This window comes from Euprymna scolopes, chromosome 24 (assembly GCF_053919585.1).
Source record: "Euprymna scolopes isolate OS-2025 chromosome 24, ASM5391958v1, whole genome shotgun sequence".
Taxonomy (NCBI): domain Eukaryota; kingdom Metazoa; phylum Mollusca; class Cephalopoda; order Sepiida; family Sepiolidae; genus Euprymna; species Euprymna scolopes.
In genome coordinates this window covers 94029603-94052808 of record NC_136505.1, presented here as the reverse complement: position 1 = coordinate 94052808, position 23206 = coordinate 94029603, and the positions used below count along the sequence as shown (strand labels likewise).

Here is a 23206-nt window from a genome sequence, read left to right as displayed (position 1 = left end):
TTATGAAGGGAGATAATCCAATTATGTTAATTGCTACTAGTTAATTTTGTTGGAAACTGTGTCGATTTTCATTTCCTATAACAGCTAAAGGGAGATAATTCCGGTCATTTGATGTTTTCGGTTCATTGATTACTAGAAGACGTATATGATTTAATAATTAATTTAATCACACATCCAGAATGTGCTACAATTAACAAATTAAGGATATAAATTATGTTTTTAATTTTAAAAAAATTGGTTTTTACCCATGGGTTTAACCAACATCTGTTATTAATCACTTATGCTGCTCATGTCTTATAATTCGCGTGTTGTATTCTTGGATATCTAAATAAGATAGTATATATCCTCTAATTATTATTCTGGCAGCAAAACCACCCAATAGCTACAAATGTGTTTCACTCCGATGAGAAGATGTCTACTCCTGCATTTATGGGTAAAAACATTTAGAACAGGGAGTAAAGTAAGTGAATAAGTAAATCAGCATGGATTCTACCAACTTAAGATGTCAGATAGCAAAATCAATTAAATTAATTTGCAGCCTCCAAATTGCTAATTTAATTTTTAATAAAAACTAGTTTGATTGTTAAGTTGTTTTATTTGTTTTAAGAGGGTATCACTTATTTCACCGTCAATACTGCTACAACCGAATACAAAAATACTCACCGTTATGGAGAAAAATTCCATTTTTAGATGAGCTTTATACTTTATTTATATTTCTAACCCGGTTTAGAATAATAGAAACTATATATATATGACTTTGGTGCCATCAGCTAGAATCAAAACCGAAATATATAGCTCACCATCTTCATTCCTTAACCTCTGAGCTATGCTCATTATATATATATATATTTAAAAAAAAGACGACATATAATGTCGTCTTTTTTTAGAAGATGGAATCATCTGATTGTTGAAGACAAGATGCAAGCAAAGTTCAGTTTTATAATTATATGGAGATATATATATACAGGGGGCCGACAATATTTTTCAGACACTTTGAAAAAAGTACTTCAAGGTGGTTACTAGTGCTAAAAATTTTTGAGATTGTAGGTTTGTAGTTGAAAAGTGAAAATCCACTGCTAGTGTAATCATTTTTTTAGTTTTTTGTGATTTTTTTTTTTTTTGCAAAAACTTGTGCGACACTATTTTTCGGACATAACAAAAAATCTTATTTTATTAAGAGCTATGTTCATGTATATGTTGTTGTATGCAAATTTTCTCCTTGTACACTTAGCTGTCATCATTAGAATCAATTATCTGTTCTATTCTACTGGCAAAACAATTTAAGTATAATGAGGTAAAATGCATTCAAAAGAAGTCGTTTGTTTGGCACGGAAGAAGCGGGAAGATGGCCTGATCATCACAAGGGTCGCCATGAATTTGAAGCTGTCGAAATCAACGGTCGAATACATGAAGACAAACTCCGAGCGGAAAAAGAAGAGAGGCCAGAAAAGATCAATTGGCAAGAGGACTGAAAAGAGAATGAAGAGGACTGTGACACAGCTTTTGACATCTGGAGAAAAAGTTACAGCAAGAAAAGTGAAGAAGAAGATGTGAATTGGATGTAAACGTCTGAACAGTACAAAGAACGCTGCATAGGATTGGTGTGAAGTATGCAAAGGCTAAGAAAAACCTTACACTAACAAAGAAATACAAAGGAGCAAGACTGGAGAGTGCTAAAAGGTGGTTAACAAAGCATGTTGACTTTAAGAAGGTGATATTTACTGATGAGAAGCGTTCCAAGTTTGATGGGCACAATTGCTGGTGTACTTGGTCGAGAAGGGGTGAGCCTGTTGTACTAAACAAACGACAGATGGGAGGAGGAGGAGTTATGGTTTGGGTATGATCTTTGTTAATAGAAATATATGCTAGAAGTGGCTGAAAGGATGACAACAGTGAAATCTACGAACAGTTGCTGGACGAGAAAGCCCTACCCAGGATAAGAAGAGAGATGGGGAATGATTTTGTTCTACAGCAAGACAATTGCAGCATCCATGTGCCAAAACTCATGAAAGAATGGATGGCTAAAGTGAATATGACTACTTTGGAATGGCCTGCAAAAAGCCCAGATCTAAATTTAATAGAAAATGTTTGGGAAATGCTTGCGCAACTTATCTATGATGGACCTGAAATAACGAAAGAGGCTGAACTATGGGAACGAATACTAGATGCCAAAAAACAACTAATAGAAACACATGGAGATGTTATTATGCATATGTTTCATCATGATGAAGAGAGATTGATAAAAGTTATTGAGAAGAAAGGTGATATTACAGACTATTAAGTTTTTCAACGATGTCCGAAAAATGTCGCGTGTGTTTTGTAAAAAAAAATGATGAAAATGAAGTATTTTTCCTTACTTAATCGATTTTCTTCCATTTTTATTACAGGTATTGTCATTATATGTTTACGCTATTCTATTGAAGGAATTTCACTACTCTATGATACTTGAAAAGTCGAATACTAAAGTGACCGAAAAATATTGTTGGGCCCTTATATATATATATATATATATATATATATACACTAGCAAAAGTACCTGTTGTTGACTGGGTTCAAAAACAGCCTACAGAAAATGGACTCTGATTTATGAAAGTATGATAGGTTATGAAAAGGAAGGGTTGTAAAGAGATAGCTTCGAATTTGGGAATATCAAAACCAAAGCAAAATATGATGAAAGTAAAAAATAAAATAGATAAACCGCATAATTTATTATACCATACCTGTTCACACTGAAACACTTATCACAATATTCTGTGGATCTATATTAAAAAAACCTTGTTAAACTTTGTGACATATTTCCATTCTATGGAGGTCAGGCGCGAATGAACACCCCATAATTTTATTATACCATATTTCTTCAAACTGAGACATAATTATCAAAGTCTACTTACGCAGGTAGATATGAAAAGTCTTTATTAAAGTTTGTGCCTATTTCCATTCTATAGAGGCCAGGCGCGAACGCAGACCCCACAATTTTATTATACCATCACTATTTAAGTTAAAACATACTTATTAAAGTATTCTTATGTACATCTATATCAAAAACACTTGTAAAAGTTTTTTTTTTAAATTTTAAAATTTTTTATTTCCATACTTTGTGGACCAGGCACGAACGCAGACACTACAATTTTAATGAACCACTGTTATGCCAGATCAAACATACCCATTCCTGTGTCTCGATACATCTTCTATCATATGTAATCAGTTTTTTAAAATAGTCAACCATATAGGAGCCTATTCGTGACCAGACACACACACACACACACACACACACACACACACACACACACACACACACACACACACACACACAGGCATTCAGCTTTATATTATAGAAATAATGACAAAATGAACAAAAAACAATTATTTTTAACTGTTCAATGTTATATCTTTATTTCAAGACTTTCTCTGGCTGATTAATTTGAAGAAGTAAAATATTTGAAAATATACTTGTTGCGTTTGCAATGTAAAATGTTTTTTTTGTTTTTTTAATAAAAAAAATTAGCTCTTAGCATTCAATATATGTATAGTGTTTACAGAATAGTGAGGGATTAAAAAACTTTTTTTTGACGTATAGCCATTAGAATTTAAAAGATGTGATGCTATTTCTGTTCTTTTCTGAAATGAAATATATATAAAAAATTATTCATATTTTTTACACCAGCCCATTTGGCATAATGGTAAGATTATTCGCTAACGGGCCGTGAGACCAAGGTTCAATCCTTGGTCAGGTCATATCAAAGACCGAAAACAAACACATGAAATTTTAATCTGATTTTGCATTTCAATTTGAAGAAGTATATCTATGCGTCTGAAAAAAAATAAAACAATATATTAAAATTCTTAAATACACAAGACGAGTCACAAAGGCTATGAAACAAGACAGTATTGTTTTTTTTCTATTTCTTGGTTTACATCACATACACTATATGTGCACGTGTGGTGGGTATTTATCTCTTCCATAAATGTGAATGGGTATTTATCTCTCTGTAGATGTGATACAAGGGTTAGAAAGGGAGATTGAAGTGTCAGCGACCCCCCCCCCCCCGCAAGCACCCTAACCTACAATAAATGCCTGGACAACCCCGTCAGCATTAGTTGGTAGGGGAGCCGCAGGCAATCAACAATAAACTAACCCTCTTAAAGAGAGAAGGCAAAGCCTGGAATGGTGAACCTCCTAGAACTGCGCAGGACTAATATCATGCTGCAATCAACAGAAAAAGGCCATTTCAGAAATGGTATAAACTTAAATGATTTTCGGTGATGATGTGAGGTGTATATATGTCTATATGATAAAGTAAAGTTGATTTATACTCCCCCTCCCTTGCAAACAGCCTAAACCCTGATGCATGTTTCCAGAAATTATTCCGTTCATTTCTTCTTCATTCTATATATATATATATATATATATATATATATATATATATACATACACTAGCAGTTCAGCCTGACTTTGCTCGGGCCCTATGTACTGTTCATAACTTTATATGCACACACACATATATATATATATATATATATATATATATATTAAAAAGTTTGACTCATGATCAGGTAACCTACATCTAAAATTTCAAGTGTTTAGAACCAAAATTGACTGAATAGTTTGGTAGCGACCCCAAAGGTTAAATCTTTTGAGATTTGACCCCTTGGCAGCCAAATTTTCGGCCAAAAACCGATTAAAAAGCTTTCCCTATGTCTGAATACACTTTATGTAAAATTTCAAATGTTTAGACCAAAAATTGGTTGAGAGGTCAAATTTTTGTTTAACTTTGACCCTTTAACATTTATTGTTTTGGGCTCAAATCAAGTTAAAAAATTTGATCCATTTTCAAGTAATCTACATCTTAAATTTCAAGTGTTTAGACCCAAAATTGGCGGAGGAGTTTGGTAGTGTTTTCAAAGGTCAAATCGTTGAACTTTGACCCCTTGACAGCCAAATTTCTGGCCAAAAACCGATTAAAAGGATTTTCTCAAATCTCAATATACCTTATCTCAAATCTCGAGCCTTGAGACTAAAAATTGGCAGAGTAATTTGGTAGGGAAATGTACACCAATAGACGAACACGCATAAATAATTTCACTTTTATAGATGTATAGATTTATAGTGAACCTTGCTAAAGAGAGATTACGTGCTATTTTTACTTGCATCTTATCTACTCCTCCCACCACCAGATTCACTGTGTGCTAATTTTTAAATGGCATAATAATGAAACAAACACTGCTTATTCTAGAATTCTTAAAGAACACTTCATATTTGTGTTCTTGAAGAACTACAAATGTTTGCTAAGAATTTAAACATCTGCATCAGTGAACTTTTTAAAAATTAAAAAAATTTTTATTTTAATTGGAATTCATTATTGAGATGAGTATTATTTATATTAATTTATTTATTGCGGACTATTATCCTCATCTTTATTGGTTGTTGTTTTCACCCAACTATTCCTCTGGCTACGGTTCCAGATGAGCGTTGTCTGAAGATAGCGGTTTCAATTCTACCCAAAGCCGGCCAGAGGCTTACTTGGGCAAAACGTGGTGAGACGCCAACTACGGATGACAGTGATTGCTGAGAATGCAGTTAGATTCGAAGTTCCTATCCGTTGAGGTTACCACCTGACGAAGGTCAGAGGAATAGTTGACCGAAATGTCATGAAACAACATCTAAGAAAGATGAGGATAATAGTCCGCAATAAAATAAATTAATATAAATTTTTTTTATTTTATTTTTTATTTTTTTTATTTATTTATTTAAAAAAAAAAATATTTTTTTATTACATTTTAATCCCAAACAATGCACAGTGCCACTTTGATGTAGGGGCTACTATCAGGAACATAAATTGCAGGGATACTATGTAGGGAGTTGGGCAGCAAGATGTCTGCTCACATTACACTTGAATGTCAGTACAGTCAGGGAATTCCAGTTCTGGAGGAAGAAACTTTTAGAGTAGAAAGCTATGTTACATCTAGGGATCTCTACTATGTAGGGGCGGGTTAGGGTTAATTCTTTAAAGAATAGTGTATTCTGAGAGTATAAATAATTATCCTATCTATAGAATTATATTTGACTAGCGAGGGGTACCCGGCGTTGCCCAGGTGTTTGGAGGTGTGTGGGGGGAGGGGGTTAAAAAAAAAAAGTAAGTATGAGGATCGAACCCAAACCGTTGAGGCAAAGTTGTGAAAAAAAACCGTGCGACGTTAACCATTGCCCCACCGCGACATGCTTACGGAAACACGTTTGAATTTATTTGATTACTTGGATTTAGCAGGTGCTTGTTTTAATGAGTTAATGAGGTCAAGTTTGACTGCAGGATTTCATTTACTGCTGAACGCTTTTTTTTTCCCCCAAGATGTTATAGGAAAAAGACTAACCCACATGCGGTGAGCGACAAATATTGAATATTTATCTTCCCGAAATCGAGCAAATTAAATAGACAGGCGAGCTTCGTTAACTGTGAGATATTACGATTTATATGTGATATAAAAAGTTTTAAAAAGTTGTGAAGCGAGCGACCGCTTCTCTGAAAGAAGCCTTTTGTAGACAGAACACACATACATACATTTTCGCTTTTATATTTATAGACAACATTGATTTTAAAATAATCATAAAATGGTTGATATGACAAAGTCAGATGTTTATCAAGCACCTGGTGATTATTATTGTACGTTGTCCTATCTAACATTTATTTTTATTGTGAATGTTTTTTTACCATAATGGTTTTGTATTTTTTTTTCTCTTTTGCAGACAAAATTGCCCGTCTTTTTGAATGCATGGAAGCAGAAAATCCCGAGCGTCAGACGTACCTGCTGGATTGCATTAATTGGTCGATTAAAGTTGATCCAATGTACAAATCTGGTCACCCAGTTTTACATAAAAAGTTTGGGCTCATTTTTTGGACAGGTAAATTTAAAGGAAGTGCAAAGTCATTTCTGTTAATTTCACTCCCCCCCTCTCCCTCACTCCTTGCCCACTTTTTTGTTTTCACTTCTGACTCGTGGTTAATTAGGGTTGAAAAGTCACTCTAAAAAAAGTTAATCGAATTGATGTTTGAATGATGCTGAATATTATAAGAGGATTGAGAATGACTAGAATAAAATTTGATTTCTGTTGACAATGTATCACATTTGTTTTGAAGATGACCATGTTGCAGACCTCAGGGAAGCAATCTCCTGGCAACTTGTTCTATGGATAGGGAGTTCTTGGAAATAAACTCTGTTCATGAAAATTCCATTTGATGTTAGGCATATGGAAGAAGGGAAGTGAAGATAGTGCTTTCTTGCTGTAAATGTTTTACAAAGAACAACTAAAGATTGGAGCTCAGTTGAACATATTTCATAATTTATCCTTCCTGTCTTTCAATCTTGAATGCATGGGACTGATGTATTTAAAAAAAGTTTTTGTATTATTTAGATTATTCAAACGTCTGTTCTCATTTGGAATATTATTCTTGTGTAATGACGCACGTGTGAGAAAATCAGCAACGGCCGTAGGATAGCTGACTAGCAAAAATATTAGCAGCAGCTGTCTTAACACATATGCAAATTAAGCAAGTATGCATACACTGATGTCACAAGAAGAAAAAAGGGTAGAAAAAATAGAAGCAAGTTGCATGTCAGCGAAGACAGACGTGTTAAGATGAGGTGGAGAAAGAGACTTTTAAAAAGCACAATTGAATGGCAGCGTTGTAAAACATGTGTGCCCGAAAAGACTTTTGAAAGATAATGAAATGCATTACAGAAATATTTTTTTTTTTTGCCTGCATTTGAAGCGTTGCATATATTTTTGAAAGGCTAGAAAACACTATCTTGCAGATTACATCATGGACTAGAAAAAAAGAAAAAAAAAAAGAAGACTTTCATTGACAAGGATTTATTCATCAAAATATCTGAAATGCATTGTTAGAAGAATAAGTATAAGTGCATTTCACTTGCACTAAAAAAATGCAGTCGGATTTTTATTTTTTTTTATTTTTGTTTGTTCCTTTGCGATGGTATCAGATAATGTATGGGTTCAAGAGCAACATGGTTAAAGTTTTAAATAATTTGCAATTGTTTTCTTAGTATTGTCTATGCTAAGGATTGTGGCATGATTAAGTACTAAGTAAAATTCACTCTCAGTGACACTCTTCAGGAGGTTGGAGGTTTTATCCTCGGTGCAGACAATATTAAGAATGCGAGTTTGCTACGCCCGGGGATTAACTAAAGGGTTCCATTCGAAATTCCATACAGATTATAGTTTGGCAGAAAGGTTCCAGAGTTCAACAAGATACACCTGAAGAAGGCTGGAGGTTACATCGGCCAAAACGTTGTGAAAATGACACTAAAGATGAGAACAGCAGTCCGACTAAAGCAAATAATATTCCTCTCAAAACTTCAGAAACATAAGAAACATTTGCACGGAATTTAAAATGAAACACTTTATTCAGCCATGACAGAGTATAATTGTATTAGTACTGCCTGCACTAAGGATTGAACCTTCAACCTTCAGAAGAGTGTCAGTTAGAACTGAAGTAGTTGATCCATTATGCTAGAATCCTAAGTGTGGACGATACTAAGAATACAACTCTACATTACTTAAGACTTCTACCTGGTTATGGCTGATGAACAAGAGCATGCTACTCCCCATGGAGGGTTCCATTTGAAATTCCAGACTTTTATAGAATTTGACAAAATACACCCGGAAAAAGTTGGTTATGTCAGCTGAAACATTGTGAGAATAATATTCAAGATGAGAATTTCGCTTAGTAATTTATCATTTATACCACTGGTCCTTGCATCATTCGAAGCGTAAGAATCACGTTCAAGACGAGAATAGTAGTCTGAATAATCCTAAAAATATGAAGTCAATCCTCATCTTGAAACTTCTGAGTCTTGTTTGCTATGAATTAGTTTAAAATTATCCTTCACGACTGAGACAATTTTTATTTTTGTTCCTTTTCTCCACGTTAAAAAACGACCCTGGTGTCTAACTCTGTCCCGTGGGGAGGCATTGTAAATAGGAACAATTCTTGGAAACAACCTAATGACGACTTAGGTTTGCTGTATAATTATTGTATGTAAAAAGAATAAAAAGAAAGTCACTCTGAATTGACCACCAATATCAATTATATTTTTAGTCCATCTGGTGGTGAGGACCCCAATTTAGGAGCTTTAGGGAGTGTAGGTTCACTTAGTTCACATTACTCCCAGGTCCACAGATATGGTAGTACCTGTCATAGCCGCCTCATACATCGTATAAAAAGTTGTCTCACTCTAGAAGGATTTCTCTTCCACTGACTGAGGATAGAAAAGACTAAGTGCAGCATCAGAACACATACTACACTTGGCTCCTGGCCAAAAAGATGTAAGAAACTATAACAGCAGCTAGCATGTTTCAATGAACCCGAACAACAATCTGGGAAAACAAAAGCCCCCCCCCCCCCCCCCCCCCAAAAAAAATCTCTGAAATTTTGTAAATAAGAAATGGCAGCAATCAAACTCCTTAATTCTCTCCCCTAAATAATAGTGGTGTTGCTCAGCTAGAAATAGGAATTTTTAAAATTTGCTTTCGTTTATCATTTAATGTAAAAAAAAAAAAAAAATGAACTTTATGTATGTTTATGGGTTATGCATAGGTGAGAAACCTTGACTTGCTGCGTAGATTTATTCATATGGAGAGGAGTCGATATAGTTGGTTCAAGGGAAGTAACTCCAAAGAAGTTTTCCCATTTACTTGCCTCCCCATGAAGGCAGTTAGACACAAGGTCGGTTTTTAATGTGAGGAAAATTTAGCTTCCCAAAAAGGGGCAATCTAGATAAGAATAAAAGTAAAAGTTGTCTCGATCATGAGGGACTTCTCTTCCACTGATCGAGGACAGAAAAGCATCAGAACAGATACTACACTTTGCTCTCATCCACAAATACTGTTACAAAAACTTAAACAGAAATGTTTTATAAAATAGCTTTTTATTTTATGCTGTTTTTGTAATTTATTTTGATAATATGGGATGAATACTATTAAATAATATATCACTCATGGAGATTATTTGATTCTAATTAATACAATGTTCTAGTCTACATGTTGAACGTCTTAAAACAACAGATCATCATTTGCATTTTTTGATCTCTTGCAGTATTTGATTAGAACAATGGATGATATTTTTATCTCCTAGTATGATAACCAAGTAATGTTAAGAGATGAATTTGCGAATATTTATGCAAGACGTGATCTAATTGTTTATCTAATAACAAAAATAGATAAGAAAACAATAAAATGCGGTTTTTATTAATGACATACGAGAATTAGTGAAAAATATATCTATTCTAAATTTTTTCCAGGCCCAATTTAATTTTGTAAAGAAACTGAAAAATAATAATTTAAAGAGATTTTTTTGACCCCCCCCCCCTCGACAAAAGGAGGGTGGACCTGTAAATTCACCCTTGTCCGTTGGTCCGTCCACACTTTTCTCAGTCATTACGCCTTGGAATTTTTTGAAATTTTGCACATGATATGAGTAAAAAAAGTAAAAGAACGGATTTTCCAGGTGAAAACTTTTGGGTTAAAATGGCTAAAATTGACATTTCTGTGCTTATTAAAAAAAATTGCTACCTTGGATTTTTATAAAACTTTCTGAAAAGTTGTAACTAACTGATTTCTATATAATTTTGTTTGTCTATACTTCGCAATAACTCTTGGGTGTGCCCCAAGGGCTCTTTTAGGGCTAATGAAAACACTCCATTTTTGAGACTATTTTACCATATTTGTCCAAAATTTTTTGTGTATATCTATTTATCAGTTTTGCATGGTGCTGAACTCAAATTTAAATATGTTAAGGCCTTGGCGATTTTTGGGGCTAAATGGTTGGGGGGTGGGGGAGACAAATGATGAACTTAGTCATTTCTTTTCTTTTTGCATGGGACAGAACTCAAATTTACATATGTTAAGGCCTTAAACTGCTCAGTTTGTTCATTTTCACCAGGATTTGACGTCTCCTGGGGACTTTTGGGCTAAGTGAGGGGGGTGGCAAATGTTGAACTTAGTCATTTTTTTCACTGTATACTCACGGGGGACCATGCATGCTTCACTTGTTTTTTTGTCAAATGATATGGTACATAATCTGGTTTTGATATTTAAGGTTCTGTGAGTGTCCCAGACTCCGAGGTAGGCAACACCAGGCAACGTTTCATGCTTGCTCGCCATGTGGTCTGATCCATAGGGTTGATTCTAGTTTTGCTGCTAGCACTTTGTATACACGCAAGCCAGATTTTTCTAGGTCTTCCCTGCAGCTTCATTGTTATTAAGTTGATGCAACAAGAAAAAGTAAAGATTGGCTAGTTAGAATCAAATATCGATTTGCCTGTTTAAATGCTGTTCAGGTCTAACTTAAAATCTCATAATATAATTTTGTGTTAGATATATTCTTGTAACACAGATCTTTTCCAATATTTATTAGTCACATCAAGTTTTTCTCATTTTAAAATAATCATGCCAACCATGTCATAACTTAATATTTCAGAATAAAAACAATCTTTAAGAATATAATGCAATATTTTTGAAAAATGGGACCTAGTTTTGGTTACAGACATTTCCAAACAAATAGCCGGGATTTTCCTATTTTTTAAATTTAAAAAATTTTTTAAGTTGTATTTTTTTTTTTAAATTTCATTTTCATCCCAAACAAGGCATAGTGCAACTTTAATGTAGGGGCGTACTATCGGGGACATAAGTTGCAGGGATACTATATAGGGAGTGAAGCAGCCAAATGTCTGTTCACATTATACTTGAACTTCTGCATGCCAGTACATTTGGCAAAACAGGAACCCAGAAGGGAGTTCCAGAGTCTAGCAGTTCTGGGGAAGAAACTATTAGAGTAGAAGGCCTTCTTACATCTAGGGATCTCTACTGTGTAGTAGTGGGATATAGCTGCTTGTCGGGTTTGTTGGGGATATTTACATCGGGGGGTGGGGTACAAGTGCTTGTAGTTCGTCAGAGCATCCGCCATTAAAATACTTGTAGGACAGGCAGAGGGATGCAACATTTTGTCGATGGGACAGATGCTGAAGCCTAGATGACAGTTCAGGATCTATCAAGTTGACAACTCTCTTTTGAAACTTGTCCAGGAACAATAGACTAGTAGCAGGTGCACCAGCCCAAATGTGGCAACAATACTTCATACATGGGCGAATGTTACTTCAGACTGTTTTCGCAAGATTATCGCTTATCGTTCAACCATAAAATTTGATTTTCAGCAAAGAGCAAATTAAGTTTTAAAAAAAAAAAAAAAAGGTCAAAAACAAAATACTGAAAAAAAAAATACAAAAAAATGAAAAATCTTTATGGTGTACTTGTGACAAAAAGAAAATATTGTATACCAAAAACCATGTGAATTGATCAAGTAGTTTTATTAGTTACAATTAAAACTTTTGTGAGATTTTAGAAAGCCATTCTTAACATGAGGAGGAGACATTGAAAAAAAAAACCCTCAAATTTGCTTAAAAAAACGATTTTCTTTATTTAAAAAAAACAAAAACTACTTAATCAATTTACATGGATTTTGGAATATGATATTTTCGTTATGTTGCAGGTACATACATCATGAAGATTTTTTTTTTTTTTTTTTATGGAGTAGAGTGAGTTCTAGATAAGTACCAGAAGTTATGTTTAAATGTTAATTGTCACATACAGACAATATCTTGTATGATAATTTTATGATACAGACTAGCAGAAAGACCCAATGTCACCCAGGATTGAATTAAAATCACTATGTACTTTTTCACTATGTTCATAGCACAATATTTTGCTGCTCCGTCTCCTTTCCTATTTCGCCCTGGATATAATTGGAAGAAGCTGAAAAGTTGGAAAATTTCCTGAATCAATTTTATACATATGATTTAAATTTAATTAAAGGTACTTGTGCAGTTTAATCAAGACATTAAAAAAATGAAAATATCGAAAAAAAGGTTATATTGTACGTATTCGTTATGGAATGAAGTTCTTTGAAAAAAATATTTCACTTAATTTCATCAAGTAGTTTTTATTTTAAAGCGAAAAAACAATTTGTTATGATACCGAGCAACAGGTTCAATTTTTAGGAAGAAAAGCTAGTAATGAAAATGGGGAGGGAGTGTCGGCGCTTTAATGGTAGTTATCTCCTCGTGGCGTGTTCAACAAATTTCATAATGGCTGACTTCAACACACTTTCTTAAAACTTGTTTTTCTGCTGTAAAATAAAAACTACTTGATCAAATTAAATGAAATTTTTTTTCGGAGATCTTCAGTCCAAAACTAATGTGTACAATATAACCTATTTTAGATATTTTCATTTTTGAATGTTGATTAAACTGTACAAGTACCTAATTAAAATGTATTCATGTCTTTCAAGTTTTAATATGATTATGTCCCCAGATGTCGGAACATCTAGTGTAATGTAGATATTCAGAATCACTTTCATTATTTTTTGCAGAGAATTTAATACATATGATAGAAATTTAATACATATGATAGAAATTTAATACATATGATAGAAATTTCATAAAAATCTAATATATAAACGGTTGTCTGATGGTCTGTCTCTATATTTTCAAATTCATCTTAGTCTATTTGTAATTGATTTACGTGTGTCACATTGGTACAGTGGTAACGTCACTAGCTTTGAATGCTACAGTTTCTGTTTCGATTCTTGCTGATGGCACCTAAATACTTTTTTTTTTTTTTTTACTTTTGAAATCACAACTCTATAATAATATATACAAAATCTGAACAAATTAAAATATATTTAACCGTATTTTATGCCAGGTTAAAGCTAGTAGGATATATTTGAAATCTTAAAGGTGGTCCTGTCCCTATATCTCTCTTAGAGATTTGTGACCACTTTCATGTCTTTGCCCAGAAATGATGTAAATATGATTTACATTTTGTAAAAATAGGATATGTTTTAAGGGAGTTACCCTCACAGTTCCCTTAAGGTTACATTATTTTCCTCAGTAAATTTTAGATAAGAGTACACTTTTCAATCTTATGTAAATTCTCTAACCTTTCTTTCTGTAGGGAACACCTACACATGCATGCATTGAGATTCAGAAGATTATTTGATTATTAAAACAATTTTTTGTGTGTTTGATTTCATCAATATTTTTCGTTTGTTTTTGGCTGAATTAAAAAGAAAACTTTTAAAAAAAAATTTTTTTTTTATTTTTATTTATTTATTTATTTTTTTCAGAGAAGAACTATGTGCAAGCCAGATATCATTTTCTCCACTCAACCGATGGTATCAATACCGCTGACCTCTTAATAGAATACCACATATCACAAGGATTTTCTTCAGAGGTCGATTTATTTATTGCCCAGGCTGTATTGCAGTAAGCATTTCATCTTTATTTATTTATTTTTTTAATTTTTTTTTTTGATAACATTTTTTATTGGCTTACTAGTTTTGATTACCCAGCGTTGCCCAGATTCTGATGTAAAATATTTATTTCGACTTTTTATAAACAACTAGCAGGGTTACCCAGCATTTCCCAGGCCAAAAGTTTGACATAATTTCTATCCCTCTCTCTTTTTTCCTTACTCACAGCTTTCCCCTGCCCATTTCTCTTTTTGTACACAAACATTGTCGGTGTAAGGAAAATATCTCTGCAAAAAGAAATCGGTTACTTCCTTTTACATAATGACATTAAAAGATGCGTGCGCGCATCTTGACAACAGTAAATTATATAAATCGTTATTTGACCTCCAATTAAACAACTAGCAAAGATATCTGATGTTGCCCAGTCTCTCTATCTTTCTGTTTTACCTCTCCCCATCCCATCTTTATTTTCTGCCCATCCTATTCTTCTCTTTAAACACATACACACACACATTTTGTAGATTACTCAGGTCAATATAAAGGCAATAGCTTTGAACAAAAATCAGTTACTTTCCTTGACTTAGTACATCAAATGGCTCGTAAACAAACCCCCCTCATCCTGCGCCATTTTTAAGGTCAAAGAAAGAAATATTATTTTTTCATAAAATTCAGATATTATTCACTCCAGCTAATGCATTGATAAAGCGTATATCAACTTTGTGGGTCTTTGCTTTTTAAACTTTTCGCTGGACATGTACACACACGGACAACTGCCTTCTATATAATAGAAGATGGTTTGTTTTGGGGTCAACCAGACACACCAATGCACTTGAAATGGACAATAGAATAAAAGCTCATACCAATTTAACTCTAATTTAGGTGATTGAAATAGGAATTAACCTGTAATTTACATTATTTTTAAAATACAGCAAAATTTCAATTATAGAACCAATAATTTTTACTAAATAAAAATTTAATATTCTGTCAGCTTGCATAGTTTTAACCTTTTATAAGTTTTGTTATATCAATTTTTTTTTACTGTCACTTTGATTTCGTCAAATCTTTAATTGATGAATTTAGCTAATTCATCAATCGAAAATAGTGTTGATTTTATTTTTTGTGATAGGGTTGTTAATTTCAGGCTTAAAACAACAACAAAAAAACTTCCCACTCTAATCCAACTGGCAACCATCCCCCAAACTTATTAGTGGTACCATAATTTTTTTTTTTTTTTACTATATCTTTTAAGCCTGAAATTAGCAACTACCTTCCAAGAAATTGAATTCTGCTCGCAAATTTTGCACTAAACAATAGTTTAAAACTATTCAGATCGACAGCAAATAAAATATTTTCTTTCGTTTGTAAGATTTATCTCCCTTAAACTCCTTTCTTGCAAGGTTATCTCCCCTTGCTTGGTGCTAGTCAATACCCACACCAACATACAAGAAAAAACGTCGCTTGTTAAGATAGTCGACATTCGATTTTTGAAGTATATTGTTTTTGCTTATAGCAACAGTACTTAAGTGTCATGTCGAAAATAGTAATATGTCCAAAAATGATGATGATTCATTAAGTAGAACAACTGCTCTTGAATTTTCAGTAAAAACAAAAACAAGTCTATTGCTATAGTCTGAAACCCATCAGCCATTAAAGCGGTGAAAAGGGAGATAAGTATGCTCCCTCTATTCGCAATCTTCAAGGTGCTTACATCTAGAGAAATGCAATTTCCCTGTTGTCTGTAAAATTACTTTTAACTATAGATAATTTTCTACTCTAATTTTTGGATACATTACTATTTTTGACATGACAAGTAAGTATTGTTTAAAAGCACATATTTAAAAAAATCGATTTGCTGACTCTTCTCTTAACAAGCCCCCCCCCCTTCAAAAAATAACAAGCAAGTCTTTAATGTATGCATTTGTGACAGTATTGTACATTACATATCACACAAATTGATCAAATAATTAAAAAAATTTTTTTTTTTGTTGTGAATTTGAGTCTCTTCAATACTTCCATCCTCCCCATCATAAGAATGGCTTTTTAAAATCTTGCTAGTTTTTGTTACTTTCACTTAGCTGAATTCAACAATCAAATATGGCTTCTGATTTTATTTTTTGGGGCGGGGTTATTAATTTCAGGCTTAATAGATTAAAAAAATAGAACTATCCTAATCCAACTGGAAACCATCGTCCAGATTAGTAGTACCATAAGCTTTTTTTTTTTTTTTTTTTTTAAATTTGAAGTCGATAACGATCTTCCTACAAATCGAATTTGGCTAACAATTTTTGAACTTATAAAATTTCCAAAGTTTCCGAAGGTTAAAAATGTGCAGGTTAATAGCGAATAAAATGTTTTCTGTTTGGTAAAAGTTAGTTGTATATTTTTCTTGTTTCAATTTCTTCACTGTTAACTATACTATATCATTGCCATATAGTGTACCTAAATTTACCCAAACGATCACAGGTTGTCCCAGTTATGTACAAACATGAAAACCAACTTGCATATCACAGATTTATCTCCCTTAATTAAACCCCTGTTTTGCAAGGTTATCTCCCCTTGTTAAAGTGTAAAAACAAAATGTAGTGGTAGTTCCCCCCCCCCCCTAAGTCTTTGATGTACATATCCGTAAAAAGTATTGTACATAATTAAACTTTTTGAGTGAATTTTAGTTTTTTCAATGCCGTCGTTCTCCCTATCATAGAATAGCTTCCTAAAATTTTGCAAATGTTTTAAGTAATTTTAATTATCTCCGTTGTCCTTTTTAGAGAGTTGAGTTAATGCTTTTCGGGCACTCCCTAATAAAATAAATATTTCAACACAAGCTACTGAATAAACGAACAAACGACTTTGTAAAACTTGCAAGGAAAAGGTTTATTGAAGCAAGGGTGTGATGCCATTTAGATATAACTTGTCTGCCTTTGCCCGGTAGTTAATCCCAAGTGGGAATTGTAGATACCGATGTAGGCAGAGAGAGAGAGAGAGGAAACAGGTCCGCTCTCTTTGATGTCTCACTGGAAAAAGGGTAGAATTTTTCTCGTCTGGGACGGAAGCAGTTATAGTTCCTTAAGGGGGTAAGGAAGATCCCTGCGCTATGCCTCTGATTGGTCAGTATGTGCCATATCGCACAGTCAGAGGAGGCACTGACGCACAAGAAAAGAGTTCTATTTGTTTCTGCTACACCTTACTAAAAGGCATCGAAAGCATGTTTTTATTTTTTAATAAGACTACTTGATCAATTTACATGAATTTTGCTGTAAGATATTCTCTTTTCATCACAGGTAAGTACATAAAGATTTTACTTTGGTGTTTTTTTTCTCATGGGGTGCACAAAAATTTAACCAATAAAAAAATCACTGGTTTACTTTTAGTAATTTGTCTCCTAAAATTTTCTTTCGGCAAACATTCATCAGAGAAGCGTTGTTAGAATTTAAATTGAAAAAAAAAACCCAGCAAAGTTATATCTATTATAATAAAGTTGTATTCCTGTCTGTTCACAATTTGATTAATATATACAGAAGGTACACTGTTTCACAATTGAACTTTCATATTGAAAACAAACTTTTTTTACACTTTTATTCCATCATTTTTATATATATATAAATTATCTATTCAAAGGAAATCTTAAATTTGTTTGAAGAAACTGTTTGGATATGAGGCATTATTTCCTCTCCTCCTTGTAATGCAAATTTTCTACATTTTACGACCTCTTACAAAAGAACTAAGTTGAATCTGTTTGTTTCTTGTAGGTTCCTGTGTTTGCAGAATAAAGATACTGCAAATGTTGTCTTCTTAAAGTATACCAAAGAACATCCAGACTTGAAAGAAAACCCTCCATTTTTTAAACCGCTACTCAATTTCATTTGGTTTCTCTTATTGGCCCTTGAAACGTAAGATTTACTAATTTTTTATGTACTAAAAGAATTTTTTTATTTATTCAGTTCTTTTTATTTTTATATTTTTTATTTATTTATTTTTTTTTTTTTTTTTTCCCTGATGTAAATTCACCCTTGTCTGTCCACACTTTTCTCAATTGAAATTTTGCACACACATTAAACATGATAGGAGTAAAAAAGTAACGGAACGGATTTTCTGACAAAACTCCGGTTGCTCCCCTAGGGGTGCCTTTTGGGTAAAAATGGCTGAAATTGACACTTTTGTGCTTTTTTTTTTTTTTTTTTTTTTTTTTTTTTTTTTATAACCCCCAAACAAGACACATTGCCACTTTGATGTAGCGGGCTACTATCAGGGACATAAGCCACTTGAACTTCTGCATGTCAGTACAGTTGGGGAGCAGGAACCCAGAAGGGAATTCCAAAGTCTAGCAGTTCTGGGGAAGAAACTACTGGAGTAGAAGGCTCTCTTACATCTCAGTGTCTCTACTGTGAAGGGGTGGGATTTAGCTGCTTGTCGGGTTTGTCGGGGATGTTCACGTTGAGGGAGTACAAGTTTGTTAGAGCATTCTCCATTAAAGTACTTGTAGAACAGGCAGAGAGATGCTACATTTTGTCGATGGGGCAGAGGCTGAAGTTTAGATGACAGTTCAGGGCCTATAAGATTGGCGACTCTCTTTTGAACTTTGTCTAGGAGCGAGAGACTAGTAGCAGATGCACCAGCTCATACATGGGCGAATAGTGGCTTTATAAGAGGTACAGGATATTTTCGGGCGTTAGTAGCTTTCTAGCACGGTAGAGAGAACCTACCTTCTTCGCAGTAGTCCTGGCAATGCTCTCAATGTAATTGTTCCAACTCATGTTTACTGTGAACGTTAGGCCGAGGAGTTTAAAAGATGTATTTTCAGACAGTCTTTGGCCATTACTATTGGTGGTAGAGATGGTTTATTGTAATTATTGAAGGAAACAAGTTTAGTCTTAGCAGCATTGAATGTGACCATCCATTTTTGTCCCCATTCCACTACAGATTGGAGGTCATCCTCTAGTGTTTCTGCCATTTCTTTAGTTATGTGTTCATTTGTTTTCCTATCGTGTCTGTTATAGAGCGTGGTGTCATCAGCATATATACTCATCTCACAGACAATTTTGTCAGCGAGGTCATTTATGAATATTAGGAATAATAGAGGTCCAAGGATAGACCCTTGGGGCACTCCCGCATTTATATCATATTGTTATTAAAAATTAATTATTATTAAAAAAATTTGATGTCTTCGATTTTTTTTTTTATTTTTATTTTTTTTATTTTATATAAAATATTCTAAAATGTACTGATTTCTATATAATTTTGTTTGCCTATACTTTGCGATAACTCTTGGGCTCTTTTAGGGCTAATAAAAAACACTCCATCTTTGGGACTATTTTACCATATTTTTCCAAAATTTTCTGTGTATGTCTATTTAGCAGTTTTGCATGGTGTTGAACTCAAATTTAGATATGTTAAGGCTTTGGGGATTTTCGGGACTAAATGGGAGGAGGCAAAAGATGGACTTAGTCATTTTTTTATGCCTCGTTCACTGTGCATTCATGGGGGACCATACATGCTTCACTTTTTTTTTTTTTTTTTTACCTCATCATCAATTTGCCTGTAAGGGTGCTTGCATGTTTAAATGTGAAGCATGTGTTGCACAATCGCAAACCTCCTGTATTGGCAAAGCTTGATTCCAATGGCAATGTGAAATCCAGAACAACCTGAAACCATACCAAGATAAACAGACCATATACAGCATTTGATATTTCTAAAAAATCAGCTGATAAAAAAAAAACGTCTCCAATATATAATATTCCAAAAATAGTTTTAAAAGATTTTGAAGTATTTAAAAAAAAAAAAAAAAAAATTTCAATAATTCTTAATAATTAAAATAAAACCCAAAAAAAAAAACAATGATTATCAAATGAAAAAAGATTAAAAAAAACATAAAACAAGAGTATGCATAGGTATGATAGAACCCCCCCCCCCCCGAAGGAACTGATTTGCCTCATTACCGTTTCCAGTAGCAGCCATGGCAGCTGACTATAACCTAATTTTCCTATCTCTAATTGACCATTTTTTTATGTTATAGTATATCTTTTTGGTCTCTTGGTTTTCCTGGATTCCAAAACAAAAATTCCTCATGTCTTACTGGATTCCAGGGCAAGAATTTATTTAGTCTGGTGGAGTATCCAGCTTTGTACTGTTACTTGAGGTAACATCACTTGAAGAAGGTGCACCATTCTTCGTAAAAACTAGTGTGGGTTAACCATATCGAGATCTTATTTCGGCTGTGAATACTATGTGATCCTTCACTGTGTTTCGACGAATACATGGTAACCTAGATATAAATAAATAAGGTACTATTTGAAAATTGTTTCAAAATAGTTAGCTTATTTTAAATTAATGACTAACGAGAGGAAGTCTTCATTTATTTGCTCAGCACCAACAAGTTTTGGATGAGGTAGATGTTGTGTCGTCCAAAGAACAACCCCATGTGGAATCTGGTAGTAGTCATTAGACAATCGGGTGCCTCCCCAGATTCTAGATTGAATATGAGTACGAAAAAAATAGATACAATAATAAATCTTCATGATGTACTTGATTTAGCCAGGGGTTGCACAAGCTTGAAAAGGCCTTGAATTTTGGGCTTTGTCTGAAACTAGCCTGGGTCCTCTTTTCGATTGACTAGCCTTAATTTAAACCTTTGTCACTTCCGGTTTGGCAATGGATGCAACAGCAAAGACGTCAGTTTTTTTTTTTTTTTTTTTTTTTTTTTAAATGTTCTTTTCCTCTTTCGCGGCACAGGTTTGAGCCTGCCTGCCTGTCTACTACTACTTTTTTTTTTCTGCTCAACACACACCTCCAAGCACCCGGGCAATGCCGACCACCCAGGCTAGTTTCTTGTAAAAGCCAGTGTGGGTTAGCTATACTGAGGAGATCTTATTTGGACTGAAATACTATGTTATTTTGAATATTTGGTGAAGATTTATTCTAGGGAAAAGTATCCTCAAGCCATGTTGACCTGACAAGGCCCTATACAAAGAGACCTCGAGGACTGTGTCTAGTAAGCATTCAACTTGATGAATGCACAATAGCACTGATAAATGAATAAAATTGTTTCAGAGTAGTTTTTAAATTAACAACCTGGAATGGGGGTAACTCAGTAGTAAAGTCACTAGACCATCAGATGCTTTTCCATGGTTCCAAAATATAAAAAAAATAGCAAACCTTTCTGATGTACTTACTTGTGAGGGATAAATACATACTGTTCAGCAAAAATGACCGAAATTCATCCAATATTTAAATTTGCATTTTTTTTTTTTTGCCAATTAATTTTGATCTGACTTAATATCAAGGTAAATATTTCATTTGAGATTGTTTTCTTTTTTGTTTTTTTTAATAGAGAGATAACTACCTAGCTTCCACATGCTTAACAGAGTTATTTCCCTTACATCTGACTTGCATTAAAAAAAAAAAAAATTGTAGGCGCACATGTGTAAATGATTAAATAAATTTTATATTTTTTAAAAATGTATTTCCGAGTCACTTGTAGCAAATATTGGTCTGTGTTCTTAAAGAAAAATATAACGTTTGAAAACTTTTTTCATCTTTTTCTTTTTCCAGCGGCAAAGTTAGTGTCTTCACTGTTTTATGTGAGAAGTATGAGACCTCGATAAACCGAGACCCAACGTATAAAGAGGTAAATGTATATTTTTACTTTTTACTCTTTGAAACATATCGTCATACAACAGTTTCCTAACTTTTTTTTTTTTTTTCATAGTTATTTGCGTTGTTTGCATTCTGCAGAGTTCAGGCAGTGTTGCATCGTATGGCCATTCTCTCTACATTTGCAGATGGGTGCATCAATTTTGTAGCCCCGTCTGGTCATAGCAACTTTTGATCACTCCTTATTCCGGTTTCAGCTGGTTGTATATTTTCTATTGAACCGAGGGTGCTTCTGAGCTAGGAGGGGGAAGGCCTAGGAAGGGTGGGGCTCCCATGAGGAGGTGGCCATTCTCAAGCTGTTTGGTCCACAGCTGTACTGTGGTCACTTCCTGTGATGTTGTTAGAGGGTCAACATAGCTGAGAAAGTTTCTTCTTGATTTCAATCATTTGGCCGTTGGTTCACGTTTATTAAGGAGATGGTTATAATCACTGTTAGTCTTTGTGATCTCTTTTTACCGTAGGATTATTCAGCTTATCTCTATTTTAATGAACTCATGTGACTTTCATTTTGTTTTTCAAATCAATTATTTTTGTCATTCAAAATGAAATAGTATAAAATACAAATGTAAAAAAAAACATGGCGCTTATATAAATAATTTTACTCCAATATTAAAAAAAATTATAATTGCACAAAAACTTCATTTACCTATTCATTTTGAAAAAAGGCTATACATCAAAATTTGCACAAATTTATCCAGTATTTTTGTTTTTGTAAAATAAAATGAAATTTGATCAGTAAATGATTTCTGGCTAATATTATGAGTGTTGTTTTTCGTTATCGTAGTGAAATTGAAAAAAATGAAATGTGGAATTTCAAGCAAAACAAATAGTATCTACTAAGTTGTTGTGCCGCAGTAATGAAAATATCCCAAAAATGATGAAAAACGGTAAGGTAGAAAATTAATTATGAAACCGATTTTCGATGACAATTTAGCAAAAATGAAGTTTTGCTAAATTGGCCAAAGATTTTCAGAAAATATTTACCTCCATTTTGTTAGAATTAGAACTTTCTTTTTTTTTTTTTTTTTGCAAACTCAATTTTTGGTAATTGTCTTCAAAAACTAAGGTGGAAGATTAATTATTGATGCAATAAGTTTTTTTATCATCAATGGAAACAAGGAAAGGATATGAACTTGTAATTTTTAAGACGTGTTCATTACTGCAACATGACATTTCAGTAGAAATTCAATATTTTAATTTTCAAATTTCGCTATAATAAAAAAAAAATGAGTGTGTAT

The 23206-nt window shown here is 33.4% G+C and overlaps 1 protein-coding gene across 1 annotated transcript in view; it reads left to right on the top strand.

The window, feature by feature from the left end:
* Positions 1–23206, top strand: part of LOC145246851 (Golgi to ER traffic protein 4 homolog) — a 61712-nt gene that overhangs the window by 30335 nt on the left and 8171 nt on the right. Inside the window, exons 4-7 of the mRNA XM_080108698.1 lie at positions 6743–6898; positions 14196–14334; positions 18068–18208; positions 21867–21942. Coding sequence (XP_079964824.1) covers positions 6743–6898; positions 14196–14334; positions 18068–18208; positions 21867–21942 — 512 coding nt within the window. The remainder of the gene's footprint in view (positions 1–6742; positions 6899–14195; positions 14335–18067; positions 18209–21866; positions 21943–23206) is intronic.